General features: G+C 41.5%; 1 protein-coding gene across 3 annotated transcripts; it reads left to right on the forward strand.

Moving 5' to 3' along the window:
- The first annotated feature begins 2,518 nt into the window (after positions 1-2,518).
- Positions 2,519-16,920, forward strand: ELAC1 (elaC ribonuclease Z 1). 3 transcript variants are annotated; one of them, XM_007104536.3, is made up of 4 exons: positions 2,519-2,634; positions 8,645-8,809; positions 14,305-14,772; positions 16,260-16,920. In XM_007104536.3, exons 2-4 carry the CDS (start codon positions 8,653-8,655, stop codon positions 16,724-16,726), a joined length of 1,092 nt encoding a protein of 363 aa, XP_007104598.1. In that variant the 5' UTR covers positions 2,519-2,634; positions 8,645-8,652; the 3' UTR covers positions 16,727-16,920. The 3 variants fall into 3 exon arrangements, with proteins under 3 accessions (XP_007104598.1, XP_054936391.1, XP_007104600.1); XM_055080416.1 differs by lacking the exon at positions 2,519-2,634 and adding an exon at positions 4,255-4,370; XM_007104538.4 differs by lacking the exon at positions 2,519-2,634 and adding an exon at positions 10,687-11,642 and having other exon boundaries at positions 8,722-8,809.
- Positions 16,921-18,306: the final 1,386 nt, after the last annotated feature.

Raw genomic sequence — 18,306 nt, forward strand, 5'->3', positions numbered from 1 at the left:
TCTCATTGTGGCTTCTCCTTTGTCTTTGGATGTGGGGTATCTTTTTTGGTGAGTTCTAGTGTCTTCCTGTCGATGATTGTTCAGCAGTTAGTTGTGATTTCGATGCTCTCTCAAGAGGGAGTGAGAGCATGTCCTTCTACTCTGCCATCTTGAACCAATCTCCCTGTAGCTAAGTTTTTTAAGAGAGCTTTGAATTTCTTTTATTTTATATTTTGATTTTATGACTAGAACAAACGAGCTGTGAAAAGTTATGAGATGATCAGGGAAATTTGAACAGTGACTGTATATTTGATGATGTTAAGGAAATATTGTCTTTGTATGATAATGATATTATGGTTGCATTTGTTAAAGTCCTTATCTTTATATACTGAACTGTCCACCATCATTATACAGAGATGAGATTTTTAAAAAAAGAAAAGATCCTTTAATGCTTTTAGAAGTGTTTATGGAAAAAATGATACTGTGCCTCAAAATGAAAATAATCCAGGGCTTTTTGTTGCCTTTGGAGGGGCAGGGGTTCTAGGTGAAATAAACTGGACCAGGTGCTACTAACTGTTGAAGCTGAGTGACGATTACACAAAATGGTTCATTAAACATTTTCTCAACTTTTGTGTATGTTAAAAATTTCCCATAATGTAAAGTTTTAAAAATGAACAAAAAGCACTATCCAGTATTCTCTAAAGCTATAAGAACCTCTGAGGAGTTGTAAGAAACCTTGATTGGGGTATGGGTGGTGGGTGGCAGGAACCAGCCAGGAACCTCTGGAGTGGGCAGATCTATGGAGGGTACCGCTGTGGGGAAGCCCTAGCTGAGTTGTGATAGAGACCTAGCTGTAGAATGTGTCTTCCTGAGCACTTCTTAGCTAGGCAAGTGTCAGAATAAATAACGTTCAAGGTCCAGTTTTTAATACTTTGCTAAACCAGTCCCCACACAAACAAATCCACCTTATTTTTCCATTTGCAGAACACTAATCCAACTCTCGGCCATCGTACAAGAACCAGTTCAAGTCTGTTTCTTTTTGGGGGGGTGGGGGGCACCCAGAGCAGCTTGTGGGACCCCTCGGCAGTGAAAGCGCAGGGTTCTAAGCACTGGACTGCCAGGGTTTTCCCTAACCCTTTCTTAACGAGTGATCTCCCTATTTCTATCGTCTTATCACTCCTTTTGGCTTCTCTTTTGTTCCCTCATATTGTTAGTGGCTTCCTGATACCTCTTTTCCCAACCTCAGTGTATGCTCCTAAAACCAGGGGCCATGACATACTTAAAAAACTCTCTCAGCATCAAAAATAATACTATCCACAAAGTCGGAGCTCAATTAACACTTGAATAAATAAAAGCTTTGAAGAGGCCCAAAAGTAAATGATCTAATGGTTTATTGAGCAAAGCAGTCGGGGTCGGGGGGAGGATGGGATCTTGATCCCTCTATCCAGGTAGTTTTAAAAACCTCACATCCACAGCACTTCTATTCCTGTTATGAAGCTGTTGGATACTTTGACCACTTTGAGCATGTGAGCAAATACCAGTGCATCTAGCACTGCATAGGAGCATGAAATTTTAAAATTATTATTATTATTTTTGCCTGTGTTGGGTCTTCGTTGCGGTGTGCAGGCTTCTCCTTGTGGTGGCTTCTCTTGTTGAAGAGCACAGGCTCTAGGTGCACGGGCTTCAGTAGCTGTGGCACGTGGGCTCAGCAGTTGTGTCTCGTAGGCTCTAGAGTGCAGGCTCAGTAGTTGTGGCATACGGGCTTAGTTGCTCTTCAGCATGTGGGATCCTCCCGGACCAGGTCTCGAACCCGTGTTCCCTGCATTGGCAGGGGGAAATCTTAACCACTGCGCCACCAGGGAAGTCCCAAGCCTGAAAACTTGAAAATTGGGATTTAAATCAATGATTGTTTTCCCCGTGGTTTGTAGTCACTACACGCAGTTTAGGCCCCGGCTCTAAACTCGCGCGTCCAGCAGGCTATGCTGTGCGTTCACTAAGTGAACACACCTGCGACGCTCGTGCGTGCACAGCACAGGCCGCTTCAGATTTTCAGCAAACATTCCCACAGCACAGGCAGCTTCAGATTTTCAGCAAACATTCCGCTGTATCCCTGGAATAGCAAAGTGAAATGGAGCGGAGACTCAGGATCTATAGTAACGCTGTTACGAACTCTGATTCTAAGGCAGCGCAAGCTTACACTTTCAGATTTAGTGATTAAGATAGAACGATTCATCCGCACGAAAGAACAGACTTTACACAAAGATATGCCAGAGCAAAGCATCTGGGAGAACACTCTTGTTTGAAAACATTACACGGAAAACAAAAAGCTGAACAGTAGACGTTTTTCACCTTGGGGGCTCTGGTCCTCACGCGTTACCGCCACCATCGAGCCCAGCGCGCTGGTGCGGGCGAGTGAAGGAGAGGGAGTCCCACTGCAGGACAGAGCGAATGCCCAGGGCCGCTGCCCGGCCTCCAGGTGCCGTTGAGCTCCGGCGGGAACCACCGAGCGCGGACCTCCGGCGCCTCCTAGAGCGGCCTCACGCGGGCACGGCCGGCGGCGCACTTCCGCCCGCGCGCGTCGTGTCCCCGTGGACGGCTGGGCCTCACTGCGGGCCTGCGCCTCCCTCGGCTCTTGCCGCGGGTCTCGGGGAGTGGGTGAGTGGGGCAGGGCGCGCTGGAGGGGGGCGGGCCAGGGTCTGCGCCGCCGAGGCCTCCCACGCGCCCGCCGAGCGGGCTGAGGGCGCGCTTCCTGCGGACTCGCGGGCCGGGACCGGAGCAGAGGACCCAGGCCCGGGAGCGCCGGGGAGCGAGGACGCGCCTTGTCCACCCCCACCCCCAGACGGGGTCCACAGTCGCCCGGCGCTCCTGCTGACGCCCACCGCTCCTTTTGCTACACTGATGCTGACTTGGAGGAGAGGCTTGGCTGGCCAGTGGTTGGAGACCTGGCCTCTGGCCCTGGCTCGGCTTTGGCCGCTCACTCTATCTCTCGGGCCACGCTTTTTTCATCTCTAAAATGGAGGCTGGCAGTATCTGCCCTACCTGCACCACTGGGTGATTGCAGGGTTGGCACTGCCTGCCTAGAAACTCGTTTTGAACCCGGCAGCCTTTAGAATCTTCTGGGAAGCTTTCCAAGTGCTGAGGCCCCAGAATCACCAGGTGTTTGTGATATGGAGCCAGGAGTGAGAGCCACTGGCCCAGAGTGTCAAGTGACAGTACTGCGCTCGATCGTGTGCTGTCTTCTCGCCCGGATTGTGCACTTTCTTCAGAGTGGTTCAGTCATGAGAAAACAAGCGGCTGGGTTGGTTTTTTTTTTTGTCCAAAAAGATAGGGATCAAAATCTGGTTTGGTCACTTATTTCCTAGTGCTTAGAATGGTGCATGTCACAAAACATGCACCACTGATTAAATAAATTAACTTCTGATTACTTCCGACCTAGTGGAAGAGTTGATTATTTGGCTTGTTTTTCAACTTTTTATTATGGAAACTTTCAAATATATACAAAAAGAGAATCGTGTACTGAATGTACCAACTCACAGTCAGTTTCATCTGGTACCTTCACCCCCCACTGGATTATTTTAAAGTAAATCTAAATGTACCGTTTCATCCATTAAATACTTGTTTATGTTTATAGAACACAGTAACTCCTTAAATATAAAACCATTATCAATCTCATAAGAATTTCATGTTACCATCTATCCAGTGAAGGTTTACGTATCCCCTATTGTCTCTTTTTTTTCTCCCATTATCTGGTTGTCCAAATCAGGACTCAAGCTACACATGCTACACTTGGTTGACGGCTCATATCTCTTCATCTCCTTCCTCTTTATTATTGTTTTTCCTTGTATTTCACTTGTTGAAGAAGCCAAGTCATTTGTCCTGTAATGTTTCTTACATACTGAATTTTGTTTTTTCCATCCCTGTGGTGTCCTTTAATAAGCTGGTATTTAGATGACAGCCTTTTCCAGATGCAGGTTATACTTTTTGGCAAGAAAACCTCCTAAATTACTGTGTACTTAATATTACATCGCAGCAGGAGTTGGATTAGGTCTTGTCTCTCTTTGTGGTGTCAAGATTGATCACTGGACCTTTTCCGTACAAATTGTATTGCAGGGTGACTAACTAATTGATCAGGGAATTACAGAAGGATGCCAGCTAATAATTACAGAAGGAATGAGAGAATATCACCTTGGCAACCCCTAATGAAATAATTGATCCTGGAAATGATCATTAGTGGCTGTTAACGTCAGAAAAAGAGAGACAGCAAGACAGCGTGTGCTCCTTGATGGAAGTACCCAATAATACCACTTGTCAAGTATTCTTAGACGATGGGTGAGGGATAAAGATGAAACAGGATTGACCGTGAGCTGATAATTGTTGAAGCTCGGTGATGGGTATGTGACGGTGCATTATATTAATCTGTGTTTGAAATTTTTCATAACAAGTTTTTTTAAAAAATGATTGACTAGTTGACTGGTGAGCTCACGTCAGCCAGATCCATCCATTATAGTTCTCCATTAGCCTTTCACTAAGTGGGTCTCAAAACTGACTGCATGTTAGAATCAGAGGGGAAGAATTTTTTTTTTTTTTTAATTCTGAAACACAGGTCTCTTGCAGAATTTCCTGTTTAATTGTTCTGGGATGGAGCCCAATCATTGATATGTTTTAAAAGCTCTCTAGGGCTTCCCTGGTGGCGCAGTGGTTGAGAGTCCGCCTGCCGATGCAGGAGACACGGGTTCGTGCCCCGGTCCGGGAAGATCCCACATGCCGCGGAGCGGCTGGGCCCGTGAGCCATGGCCGCTGAGCCTGCGCGTCCGGAGCCTGTGCCCCGCAAAGGGAGAGGCCACAACAGTGAGAGGCCCGCGCATCGCAAAAATAAATTAATAAATAAATAAATAATAAATAAATAAAAGCTCTCTAGGTGATTCTAATACTCTCATACTCTCCTGGGTTCTGTACCACTGGTTTAGATCTATTATTTGTTACACATGCAAAGTGATTATATTCTATTATACTTTCTGCATTTATTACCTTAAATTTTCAACTTTCTACATTCTGTGTATTCTTCCGCCTCTTGCAAACTGCAATCCAATAAGAAAGCCTCTGCATATATTATCAGAGGAAGTCTTGATCTTGGAAGTGAAAATGTGGAGTGACACATGGAAAGGACACTAGCAATAACCTAAAGGCTTGTGTGGGGGGTGGAGAGATGTACCACCCACCTGCTGTGTGAGGTGACTGTATCCCCAAATGGAAAGGGAGATCAGGTGATATGTAGTTAGAAGAGCATGTTCAGCATTATGACACATTTCTTAAAAATCATCAATATTAAGTAAATTAAATATAAAATAAATTAAAATCAAATAAATAAATGAAATGCTGCTTATTGCAACCAAAAACAATTCAAAGATTTAAAAGAAAAGTTAATAATCTCCACTATCACCACCATCATTTTAATCACCCCTGAGATAACCAATATTAGCAATATGGTGTGTATTCTTCCTCACCAGACTGTCTTGTATAATGTAGGGGTTTGGGCATTGTTATAAAAATGAGATTATGCCTTAGCCATCTGTAACTTTTCTCATTGTCATCCCTTCAGGACAAGAGTTACAGACCTGACTGAACTGTAGAATAAATAGTTCATGATATGAATATACAATAAAATATTCAGTTGTTTCCCTATTGATATATATATACATGTATATACGTATATATATGTGTATATATATATATATATATTCAGATGGTTTCCAAATTTTAGCCACCTTAAAAGTAGCACAATAAACATAATTGTACACAGATCCTTTATTTCTGTAAGGTCGATTCCCACAAATGGGATTGCTGGGTTAAAGTATGTTGCTATTAGCAGCATCATTATTATTGGTAATATGTATTGCCAGATTACTCTCCCAGAACATAATAGCGATTCATACTAACACCACTAGTAAAATGCAGGTACGCATTTTCCCTTGTCTTGGTTAGCACTGGATAGCATTAATATTTGCCAGCTGATGTGTGAAAAATAATGTCTCTTTTTCTTCAATTTGCATTTCTTCTAACTACTGGGTGACTGAGCACTTTTCATGCTTATTGGCCGTTTGGATTTCTACTGTGAATTTCCTGTGTATATTCATTGCTTATTTTTCTATTTTATCAGTTTTTTTGTTTTTATTAATGCATTTACTTGGACCATGTCTTAGGGGCATTAACACTGTATCATACAGTACAGTTTTCTCCAGGTGTTTTTTTTGGTCCTTTGACTTTAAGAATCTTGATATATGAAAGTTTTTATGTAGTAAAAATGTCGTTTTAAAACATTTCTGGGTTTCATGTCTTGCCAGTAAGGGCTTTCTCATCCCCAAAGTTATATACATATTCTCCTAATTTTTTGAACATATTTTTTTTGGATCTTCCACATTTATATTTCTAAACCATATGGAATGTATTTTTATACACAATGCAAAATAAGAATCTTGCTTTACTTTTTTCTGCAGAAATAGCCAATTATGTCAGTGTTGTTCATTTAAAAAGCCACCCTTTTTACACTTTTGTTGTATATTGATTTCTGTATGTACCTGGGTTTATTTCTGGACTGTCCCTTCTGTGTCACCTCTATTTTTGTGCCAATATTATTCTGTTTTCTTTATGCCTGATTAGTGTAGTAAGTGTTAATATCTAGAAAAGTTAAGTCACTACTCAATGCTTTGTGTACTTTTCTTGCCCATTCTTAGACATGTATTTTTTCTTCCATGTGATCTTCGGGTTGCTTTTGTTCCAAGATAAATCCCACTGGAAATCTGATAGAATTTACATTAAATATATATACATTAATTATGAAAAGATAGACATTTCTGTGATAGTAAATCTTCCTATCAGGGAAGCTAATGTGTATCTATCTCTTTTTGGGTCTTTTAGGGTCTATTCCTTTCCTATTAACTTTCTAGTTATTTTATAAGGCTTCTTTTTCTCTTGTGACTGAGGGGTTTTTTTCCGCATTTTTATTTTTATCTGGTTATTGCTAGGACTGAGAAAAGTTTTTGATACATTTTTTTTCCCTATAGATGATATATTTATCCAGCTTGCTGTCAAATTTTCTTGTTTTAGTAGTTTTTCTTAAACTTACATGTTTGTTTTCTTCCCTGCCATCAACGTGGATGCTCTGTAATTGGTTATATTGATATATAAGTTTGAGTTTGTGCTTATTTTATTTGATGCATATCTTCTATCACAGAAGTATATCAGAGATAGATGTGCCCAAAAGTAGTAAAAGGAAAAAGAGATCTCAGGAGTTGGCAGAAATCTACACACTCAACAGGTTATTGCTGATCACTTATAAGATCAGAAGCCCAGGTGCTAACCCCTCATGGACTCTATTATTAGGGGAGTGAGACATTCACTCACCATCACTGTGTGGTATTAGCATTACTGTAGAGTGTTGTAGAGCATTGCTGTGGTTTATGATGGTTCAGAGAAAGGGCTGCTCACCACGGGCACCAGAGATATCACTTAGTGAGCATAATTAAATTCCAGTTCTTGCCCAGAATCTCACTAGAATTGTTTATTTATTAGAAAGACTTTTTTAAAAAATTAATAAGCAGAAAGTACAGAGTTCTTATATACCCACTCCTCCCCCCAATTTCCACTAATATTAATATATTACATTAGTGTGGTAGTAATGAGCCAATATTGATACATAATTTTTAAAAATATTTATTTATTTATTTATTTGGTTGCACTGGGTCTTCGTTGTGGCAGGCAGGTTCCTTAGTTGCAGCTTGTGGGCTCCTTAGTTGTGGCATGTGAACTCTTAGTTGCGGCATGCGCGTGGGATCTGGTTCCCTGATACATTATTATTAACTAAAGTTTACATTAGGGTTCATTCACTCTTTGTGCTGTATATTCCATGGGTTTTGACCAATGTACAATGACGTGTGTCTGTCTTTACTGTGTCATACAGAATAGTTTTGCTAAAAAATCCCATGTGCTAAATCCCGTGTCCTAAAAATCCCGTGTGCTCCACCTATTCATCTCTCCCTCCCTTCCCCCAAACCACTGTCCTTTTTTTTTTATAACAGAAATTTATTCTTGCACAATTCTAGAGGCTAGACATCTGAAATTAAGGGGTCACCTGGACCTTTGTTGTGGATAATACAGCTACAACATAAGGAATGCTTAAGACAGAAGGTGACATGATAGAGTTGCCCCGGAGCTAGTGTCCTGGTGTCTGAATCCCAGCTCTGCCACTTACTAGCTGTGGGACCCTAGGCAAGTCACTACCTCTCTGTGCCTCAGCCTCCCCATCTCTAAAATGGGGATGATGACATAGTACCCACCTTGTAGAATCAAACCACTGTGTTTTTACCATTCCCATAGTTTTGCGTTTTCCAGAATGTCATATAGTTGGAATTCAATTATAGTTATTAATTGACTGGGTTTGGCTTTTTTTAAATTTATTTTTGTTTGTGTGAGCAGTCATACAAGGTTTGGTAATTTCTGGTTTTAACTGAGTAAGAGTTACTAAAATCTTCAGATTTCTGTGGAAAACTGTTAGAGAACAGGAATCCAAACTATTCTTTATAACCAAAACATAGGTAATAGTAAAACTCACAAGAACCTGTTTTTGGTGATTTTGTATAATAATCCCTAAGGGATCTTCTCGTTCCAGGGTGGAAGATGTCTATGGATGTGACATTTCTGGGGACAGGCGCAGCATACCCATCCCCAACCCGGGGTGCCTCTGCTCTGGTCCTTCGGTGTGAAGGCGAGTGCTGGCTCTTTGACTGTGGGGAGGGAACCCAGACGCAGCTTATGAAAAGCCAACTTAAAGCAGGTTAGTGTGCATTCAGCTCTCTCATTAAGGCTGTCTCTTGTTCTGCTTCATTTTCTTGGCTCTCCTTGGGCCTTTTGCTTAGAAACAGCCCTGACAGTTGCACTCCATTTCAGTGCTGGAGCCCTGGCAATACTTGGAAGGCGCTGAGGTATCTGGCCACACCCACTAAACTATCTTTCTTCCTTCTTTCCTTCCCTCCTTCCTTCCTCCCTTCCTTCCTTCCTTCCTTATTTATGTATTTACTTTTCATTCCTCCTGTAAATGTTGAGAGCAAGGATTTCTATAGGCTTAGGGCATGGAGGATGGAGTGGGTTACATCAGGCATATTAAATAGACGCTGCCCAAGCAAAGGAACATACTTATTTCCACCAGGAGATAGGTCTAAGTATCATGAGAGAATACAAAGGGTGGTAGATGTTCTGCAGAGTGAAATGTTCTTTTCCACTTGGGGTCATTCTCAGAGAAGGTGACCTGTGAGTTGTTAAAGGAAGAGGAAGGGTTCCCTGGGCTAGGGAGAAGAAGGGCATTCCAGCCATAGGGAACAGAGTGAGCTTAGCACCAGGCAGACTGAAGAGTACAGTGTTCACCAGAGCCTTGGCCCAGAGTCAGGCAGACCAGGGTTCCAGTCCCAGCTGTGTCTTGGCTTATTACCTTAGCGGATCAGCCAGCTTAAGCTTTACTTTCCTCACCTTTAAAGTGGGGTTAAAAACTCGACTTAGAAGGGGTGTTGTGAGAATTGTATATAATAATCCCTTCTCTGTGTGGTTGTCTCCTTCTCATCAGTTAAATCTTAGCTCAGGGCTTCCCTGGTGGCGCAGTGGTTGAGAGTCCGCCTGCCGATGCAGGGGACACGGGTTCGTGCCCCGGTCCGGGAAGATCCCACGTGCCGCGGAGCGGCTGGGCCCGTGAGCCGTGGCCGCTGAGCCTGCGCGTCCGGAGCCTGTGCTCCGCAACGGGAGAGGCCGCAGCAGTGAGAGGCCCGCGTACCGCAAAAAAACAAAAAAAATCGTAGCTCAAATGCTGTCTTCTCAAAGGCTGAACCTCTGGGGTTAAGTAATTTCTCCTCACCCCAGGCATTCTACTATTTTGTGCTATTTTTATTGACTTCTTAGCATCATCAATATCTAAATTATATTATTTAAATAGTTGTTTCTGTGGTCACTGTTTATTTCCCTGTACGATAAGGTAAACTCAGTGATCACTTACATACCTAGTAGATGCCTAGTAATATCTGTTCAGTTAATGCATGAATAAGATGTTCAGCACTTAGTACAGTGCTTCTCACTTGTTAGGTCTTGATAAATGGTAGTTATTGAAATTCCTACCACTCATCACAGTACCTAGCATTTGATGACTAAAGGAAGTATAGTTCTATCATCCAAGGATTCCTTGGTCTGGTGGTGAAAACTGACATGCAAACAGTCATTGTGTAATTTGATAAGTAAGAATAATGGAGGTGTTTTCTAACTACTTTTGAAGCACTAAGGAGGGGGACACTAACTGTATCTGTGTGTTCAGGGAAAGCAACCTAGAGATGGTAACAGTTGAGGTAGGATGTAAGAGATGAATAGAAGTTTCTCTGGGGAGAGAAGTAGGGATGGACCTTCAAGGAACAGACAACAAAGTGAGCAAGAGTTTCTAGGAGAGAAATGACATATTTGGGGACTATTAAGCTATCCAGAACTTTGAGTACTTGGCTAGATAGATGAGAGATAAGAATGCTTAAGGAAGTAAGTAAGGGCAGACTATGAGGACTCCTGTGGTAGTCTAAGGTATCTGGACCTTATTCTATTGGCAACAAGGAATCATTAAAAAATTTTAAGCCAAAAAAAAAAAATTTTAAGCCGAGCAATGACATGGTCTGATTTGTGTTTTAGGACAGTTTTCCAACGGCAGATATATTGGGAGAGAGAGATTGGCATCAGGAGACCAGTTCCAAGGCAGTGGCATTCACCTGAGAGCGAGAGAGAAGATGAAGATGTTGAAGCAGGAAGTAGGGATAAGGATGAAGATGAGAGACTCAAAGAGATACTTATAGAGCCAACAGGAGGTGGTGACTGAGTAAATGTCTAGTATGTGAAGAAGTGAAGAATTATTACAAGTTACAGGTGATGATGATCCAGACCAAGATTGGGAGTTAGGAAAAGAGCTGTTGAAAGAAGGAACTAATGCACTTGGGACACGTGGCCTTGAGGTGTACACAGTTCAACGCTAATTATATACTGTCTTATGTTGAAACCCTGAGGTCAGAGCAGGTATTATGCTTTACGTCCCTTGGATCACACAGGGGTTCCTTTCAGGAGAACATCCCTCCACATGCCAGAGTGGAGGCTGTAATATTTAACAGTTTAGAGAGTAGGGGTTAAGGTGTCAGGATGATTAAAATAGAAACAAATAACTGTTGTGTTAAAAGGTTTGGGTGTAGGGTAAGTCTTCACTTTTTATTTAGTACCTGTATCAGTTATCTAATGCTGCATAGCAGATTATAAATTTAGTGGGTTATTTGCATTTATTATCTCATAGTTTCTGTGGGTCAGGGAGTTCAGGCCTGGCTTAGCTGGATTCTCTGCTTCAGGGTCTCACTAGGCTGCAATCCAGGTCTTGGCCAGGGCTGCGGTCTCATCAGAGTCTCCACTAGGGGAAGAATCTCTTTTCAGTGCTCACTCAGGTTGTCGGCAGAATCCTTGTAGTTGTAGGACTGAGGCTGCCTGCAGCAACTAGAGGCCTCCTATAGTTCCTCATCATGGGGGTTTCTGCTTCAGGGTAGCTTGCTCGATTACTGCCAGCAAGAGAGAGAGACTCCAGAGCAAGTCTGCCAGCAAGATGGAGTCTTGTAAGTGACATAATCGTATTGCATCCTTGTGCCATATTTTACTGGTTAGGAGTAAGTCCCCAGTCCCACCCACACTCAAGGGGAAGGAATTATAGAAGGATATGAACAGCAGGAGGCAGGGGCCATGGTGGTACCCATGTACCACCTTAACTCTATCTGCCACAATACCTTTCTCTAGTGTTTTATATTTTACAGCTATTTTATATATATTTTTAAACAGTTCACAAAGGTCGAGCTTTTCAAAATAAAAGTTTGGCAAAAAATAAAATCTAAGGGAACCTTTAGTTTACAAAATTTTGTTGAAAATTTCCTGGCTTCAGAGAGGAGGGTGATATGGTAATCCCAGAACATTAGCTGAGACACTAGCCCTTCAAAAGCCCCTGTCTCAACCTGGAATGCAGCACCCTCAAAACATCTTGGTTTCTCTCAATAACCCAATATGGACCTATCACTATTGGAGTCATTGAAGCCCTTTTAGCTTATACTACCTCCTGGGGAAATAATGTTTTATGGGTTTCATAAGGAAGTATTTTCTGTTTCTCTAGATATACTTCTTGCAAGTTTCCTTGGTCCTAATATGCAAGCATCTGATTAAAAAGTGTAGGTTTGCCATATCTATTTTTTTCATAATTTTAAAGAGTGAGCTTAAGCCTTTTTTCCTCAAAAATGATTACAAAAAAAATAATTTTTAAAATGATTATAAGAAGTATACATGCTCATTGTAAAAGTTCAAACAAAGCAGAAAAATATAAATAAGAAAAGCCTAAATCCCCCTCTCTTTGGTGAATTTTCTATACATGTAGATATGGTAATGGTGTAGTTGTATTTGTGTGTGTGTTTGTGTATAATTTTGCATAAATGGAAACAAACTATACTTGGTGTGACCTGCTTTTTTTCAACTGAATATTACATATGAACGATGTATTGCAGACATTTTCCTACGGCAGTAAATATCACTGCATTATCCCTTAGAGGATGCTTAGTATTCTACTCCTATATGGATGACATTTTCCCTGGTAACTTTCATGATCTTAAGTGAAAGGGAACTCATGCATTTTTCTTTTTTCATTTGATAGCTTCCTCTTACCTTTGATAATTGTGGTTGCCATTCCTTCTCCCTCTGAAATCAACTTTCTTGAAAAATGAAATGTTTGTCTTCCCTGAAACTGTGATATCTGTGGGAAGTACCTTTTCTTACTTAATTTATCTCACTTGCTTTGAGTTCACAGATTGTTTTGGTGTTCAGTTTTGGCTGTGTTTTGCAGTAGATAGGGAGAGGCCCAGAAAGTCTGATTTGGCAGTTTTGAGGTCAGTGTGAGACTCAACAACTGTTGTAGTTCTTTCGTCTGTTGAGTCCTCAGGTCACACTTGGGGGTGTGTTGGCAGCCCAGACAGCAGGAAGGGGGAAAGGAAAGGGTTCCAGAAGTCAAAAAACTGCAAAAACGAGGACTAAAAAGAGAAAACAAAAAGGAGCCTGTTGAGGAAACTTCTAGCGTGCCTCCTGGCGATTTTCAAGGTTCAAGATCAGCCTCTGCCCAGTCTGTTCTCTGCCACAGGGGCCTGGCTTGGTGTAGTAACACTGGGAACACTCGCTTGGAGAACACTGTTACCTAGATGTCACAGGACAAATCCCATCACAATAAACTATTCCCGTTCTTTCATGGCATCGATAAACTGTTCCTGTTCTTTTATGGTATCAGATGTTTGAAATGGGTGGGCCATGAGCTAGGACTGGAAGCCACTGCTATACTAAAAATGTGTTAATTGTGATTGTTGCTTTTAAAAGGCCTTGTGGTGCATCTGAGAAAAATGCTGATGTGGCATCCTGCCACATACCAGGAGTAAATTCAGTTTACCAATGGCTAACTCAAGTTACAACCTAAGTCAGTATGCACTGGAAAAGCTGTTGTATTAGTTCAGATTGAGAGAAAGGGAGGGGCCCACATGCCTTTACATAGCACCATGGGGGAACTACCCTCTAAACTGCACTCTGCATCTATTGCCCACTTCCTCCCCCTCGGTTCTTCACCCCACTCCCTTTCCACCTCCCTCCTTCTCCCTCCTTCCTTTCCTCTCCCTCCCTCATCCCCCTTTTTCTCCTTCTTCAGCCTCACCCAGACAAGCAGGCTCTGGCTTGGTTAGTTAATCTCTGTCCAGTGTGGAGTCCTTAAAAGGCAATTTTGAATTCAGGCACTGGTCCAGTCTGTTGGAGCCAGGGGAACATTTTTATGCTGGAAGTACTGTTCATATTTGCTGTTCTCAGAGGGAGCAGTAGGGGGCAGTGTAACTGCCAGATGTTTTTAACACTTGTGGCCTATCTGGTAACTTATATGAATCATTTTGGTACACTTTTTCCTTTTTTTTTTTTTTCAGTAGGAGGATGTGTAGGAAAATACTCTTAAAACTGTAACACTGTGTAATTTGAAGATGTTTTATGAAAAAAAGTTATATCTTATTAAAACCATCCAGTGAAATAATACCTGTCTTTCTTGCTTCTAGAATCATGTAGAAGAATATAAAGAAATAAGTTTATGGTGATAAGTAGAACTTCTAAATTCATTTTATTGCTTTCTATGTAAGTTGTTATGCATGTTTCGAGTAGCTTTGTATGGGTTTTATTTCTGAAAAATTCCCAAATTTATTTCTCTGTCTCAATCAAAAGGGAGAATTACTAAGATCTTCATCACGCATCTTCATGGAGACCATTTTTTTGGACTTCCTGGCCTCCTCTGCACAATCAGCCTGCAGAGTGGCTCCATGGTCACCAAACAGCCGATCGAAATCTATGGCCCTGCGGGGCTTCGGGACTTTATCTGGCAAACCATGGAACTTTCTCACACGGAGTTGGTCTTCCCTTATGTGGTCCATGAGCTGGTGCCTACAGCGGATCAGTGTCCTACAGAAGAACTGAAAGAATTTGTACACGTGGATAAAGCAGACAACCCTCCCAAAGACGGACAAGGAAGAACTATCCTGTTAGACTCAGAAGAAAACTCATACCTCCTGGTTGATGATGAGCAGTTTGTTGTGAAAGCATTTCGCCTCTTTCATCGAATACCCTCCTTTGGATTTTCAGTTGTGGAGAAGAAACGCCCAGGTAAACTCAATGCACAGAAACTGAAAGATCTTGGTAAGTGTTTTTTTCCTTTCTCGTCAGTCGAGTTGTTGTTAACCAAAGCAGTTAGAAGTGGCATAGAAACCTTCTTTTCTTGTCTCCCAGGCCTAAAACTGACATTTTCTCTACTTACTTCCTTTTCCCAAAGTTTGTTTATTAAGGGAAATTCTTGGGGGCAAAATATGCTATACAGAGCAAAAACCAAGTATCTATTAGAATTCTCTCTTCAGCTCCCTAGATGCACATTCTTGATCTGTCTTATCTTCAGCTTTTACTATCTTGGTTGGTGGAGTGGACCTGTTGTCTCAGGTCTAGGCTTTTATTTTTTCATGTCATCTTTTTGAAATATGTTTTCAATGACATCTTTGGCCAGAGACTTTTTGCCATAGTTCTTAACCTTGCAACTCCAACCAACTGCTTTCTGGGTTTTCCTTCTTTATTGACTTTGCCTAGTCAATCAACCTTGATTAAGTTAATTTGGTGTTTAGAATACTGCCTTAACCAGTTTTATATACCTGGGTTCATCACGCTCGGAAGCAAGCATCCAAAGATTGGCTTGGGGCCCATCGAAGGCTTCATACCTCCTCCATGCTAGGCCATCGTGTGTGAGAGTTCTTCAGCGCCTCTCCCAAAGCAGTGTCCGGGTACATCATTCCTCCAGCATACCACCTTCCTTGGCATGGCTACAACAGAGCCTGTGAAAACATGGTGATGATGATGTTTTTTTGTGTGTCTTTTCTTTATTTACGCAATGTCTTCTTTCTTTCCCAACTAAAACAAAATGCTAAGTAATGAGGAAAAGTGCCTTAGGCCAAAGGTATTTTTATTATCTAAAAACCTGTGAAAATACTGTTGTATTGGGAAACTTTAAACATGATCTATGTTGGAATTAGTGAACACATTCTGTTTGTTTGTATGTGTTGCCCAGAGTGATGATCAGGTGTTATTCTCGATTAATATGAGATTTAAGCCCAGTTTGGTAAACATGGAACTGCCCCTATCTACAAAGAAGATTGATTATTTATAACTGCCTGAAATTCTGCTTGATCTTGTGATCCAGACAATCCCCTCTAACAGTTTTTTTTTATTATGTTAGTTTGTTGGTACCTTGTCATTTAAATGGGCTCTTTAATTTTACCCAAAGATGAGCTTATTAAATACAGCACTCTCAAATAGTGTTATTCCCATGCACAGCAGAGAATCAAGGCTGTTATCTTGACTGTAATAAGGTTTTAGTGGGACTTAAGAGCTTAAAACTCATCTGACACATGTGCTTGGAAATGTTTTAAGTACTCGGGCATTGCTAATATCAATAGCCAACAGTGAACTTTTAAAAATGTATAAATATTCCAGCTTTCCACAAGTAATAAAATATTTATAACAATTATGAAAAGAATTGGATGCCTTTTCCATTTGCTATTTGCTGTGCTGTTGAAACAGACTCTCTTAACAAGTCATAAATGCCATTCCCATGACAAGATGTTATCTGCCTCTGTCATTAGGTGTTCCGCCAGGTCCTGCCTATGGGAAGCTGAAAAATGGAATTTCTGTTGTTCTGGAAAATGGAGTTACAATTTCTCCCCAAGATGTCTTAAAAAAGCCTATTGTTGGAAGAAAAATCTGCATTTTGGGTGACTGTTCCGGGGTTGTGGATGATGGAGGAGTGAAGCTGTGCTTTGAAGCAGACCTGTTGATCCATGAAGCAACCCTGGATGACACCCAGATGGACAAAGCAAAGGAACACGGCCACAGCACGCCACACATGGCAGCAGCATTTGCAAAGCTGTGCCAAGCAAAGAGGCTCGTTCTGACTCACTTCAGTCAGAGGTACAAACCAGTTGCCTTGGCCAGAGAAGGAGAAACAGATGGGATCGTAGAGCTTAAAAAGCAAGCTGAATCAGTGTTAGATCTCCAAGAAGTGACTCTAGCAGAAGATTTTATGGTGATTGGCATTCCAATCAAGAAATGAAGCCAGTGTCCCTGAATGCATTCTGGTGTGTCTGTGAATATGTTGCTGAACCAACAGTCAAGTTTGTTGTTGTCGTCATCGTCGTTTTGGTCTAAAATTATTTGGGTCCTGACAATCCTAACAAGGATGGAGCTGCATTGCTGAACTAACTCAGCATTGAGAAGGGAGCAAGCTTTGTGATAATAGATCACTTTGAAAAGAATAAAACCAGAATCCTTCTTCATGTCCACACTTGACAAAATGACAGACTGTTCAGGTGTACGTGTTTTGTGGCTGCTGCCTCAGAGGGTAGCCAATACGCCATGCAATCCTGGGCTTAGCTTCTGCCCGGCTTTATTGCTGTTGTTGGCAAAGCAGTAGCAGGGCTTGGCCCTCCTGGCTAAAAATGGTATTTTGGCAGTTTGTGTTGAATCTGTTCATGTTATTAACAGAATAGAGAGAAATGTAATGAGACATTGGATATGAAGGATTGAAGCTGGCACGTTAAGTCTTGAATTCTTTGCTTGAATACTGAATGCAGAGTCAGACTAGGTGTTTATCCTCCAATTAATATTTTATTGAACTTTCCAGTTTGCTTTAAACCTGTGGTTCTCAGTTGGAGGGGATACTCTCCCTTAGATGGAGTTTTGAAATTGTGGGGATGTCTCTTGTCAAAACTAGGGGGGGTTACTACTGGTATTAGTCAGTAGGGGCCAGGATGCTAGATCCTACAGTTTGGTCAGTCCTAAACAGTGAAGAATTATCTCATCCAAAAATGCATATTGCAGGCCTGTTGAGATACACAGCAAGTTAAAACTTACACTCCCACTGTGAATATACTTTATAAAAATTAATGACATACTGAGTTGAACTACGAGGTAAGTCAAATTCTACAACAAATCCTAAAAAGCTAGCTAAGTGAGTATGTTGGAATTGGAACGTCTTATCAAATATTATTTGTCATAAATGAGCTATGAGCTGGAGCTTATGAATCTGGAGGTTAAAAAATGATACCTGTCCAACTTGCATTTACGCTTTCCAATAAATAATTCTTTGAGCACAATTTTAGTAAATGTTCTTTCTAGAATAGCTTTTCTTCCTGAGTTGCCTTCCACCTCCCTTCTGTCTTTCATGGGGTATCTCTGACTCATTTGCCCACAGTATTTCTCAAAATGTGTTAATGGAAAGGTAGTCGCAAGTACTGATTCAGTCAAAAGGATTCCCTAATCAAATCAGTTTGGGAAACCCTGTATGCTATGTGTCCCTCTGGCAGAGTTCTCGTTCCCATCAATACATTAAAAACAGCACTGCTTCAAGGATCACCAGCCAGTCTTTGGTGCCAGAAAGACCTGATTTCAGAGTCCCATTCTTTACTTCATGATGGTCCCTGTGTGCTCTGGAGCAGATTACTTACTCTCTGAGCTTTAGCTTGCTCATCTCTAAAAATGGGAAAAATAAGAATAAGACAGTGAAAAATTGTCACTGAAAAATAAGACAGGGAAAAAATTAAATAAGACCGTGTATAAAAGGAGCATAGCCCATTGCTTCAAGGCATAAAGTCCTAAAGTACAGAGGCCTGTCAACTCTATTGAACCCCTTTC

Source organism: Physeter macrocephalus, chromosome 19 (genome assembly GCF_002837175.3).
Source record: "Physeter macrocephalus isolate SW-GA chromosome 19, ASM283717v5, whole genome shotgun sequence".
NCBI lineage: Eukaryota > Metazoa > Chordata > Mammalia > Artiodactyla > Physeteridae > Physeter > Physeter macrocephalus.

Bases quoted from the DNA above. Each gene is read 5' to 3' on its own strand.
- ELAC1 (XM_055080416.1), top strand. The intron at 8,810-14,304 runs GTTAGTGTGCAT...CTCAATCAAAAG, and splicing joins GAAAAGCCAACTTAAAGCAG to GGAGAATTACTAAGATCTTC. The intron at 14,773-16,259 runs GTAAGTGTTTTT...CTCTGTCATTAG, and splicing joins ACAGAAACTGAAAGATCTTG to GTGTTCCGCCAGGTCCTGCC.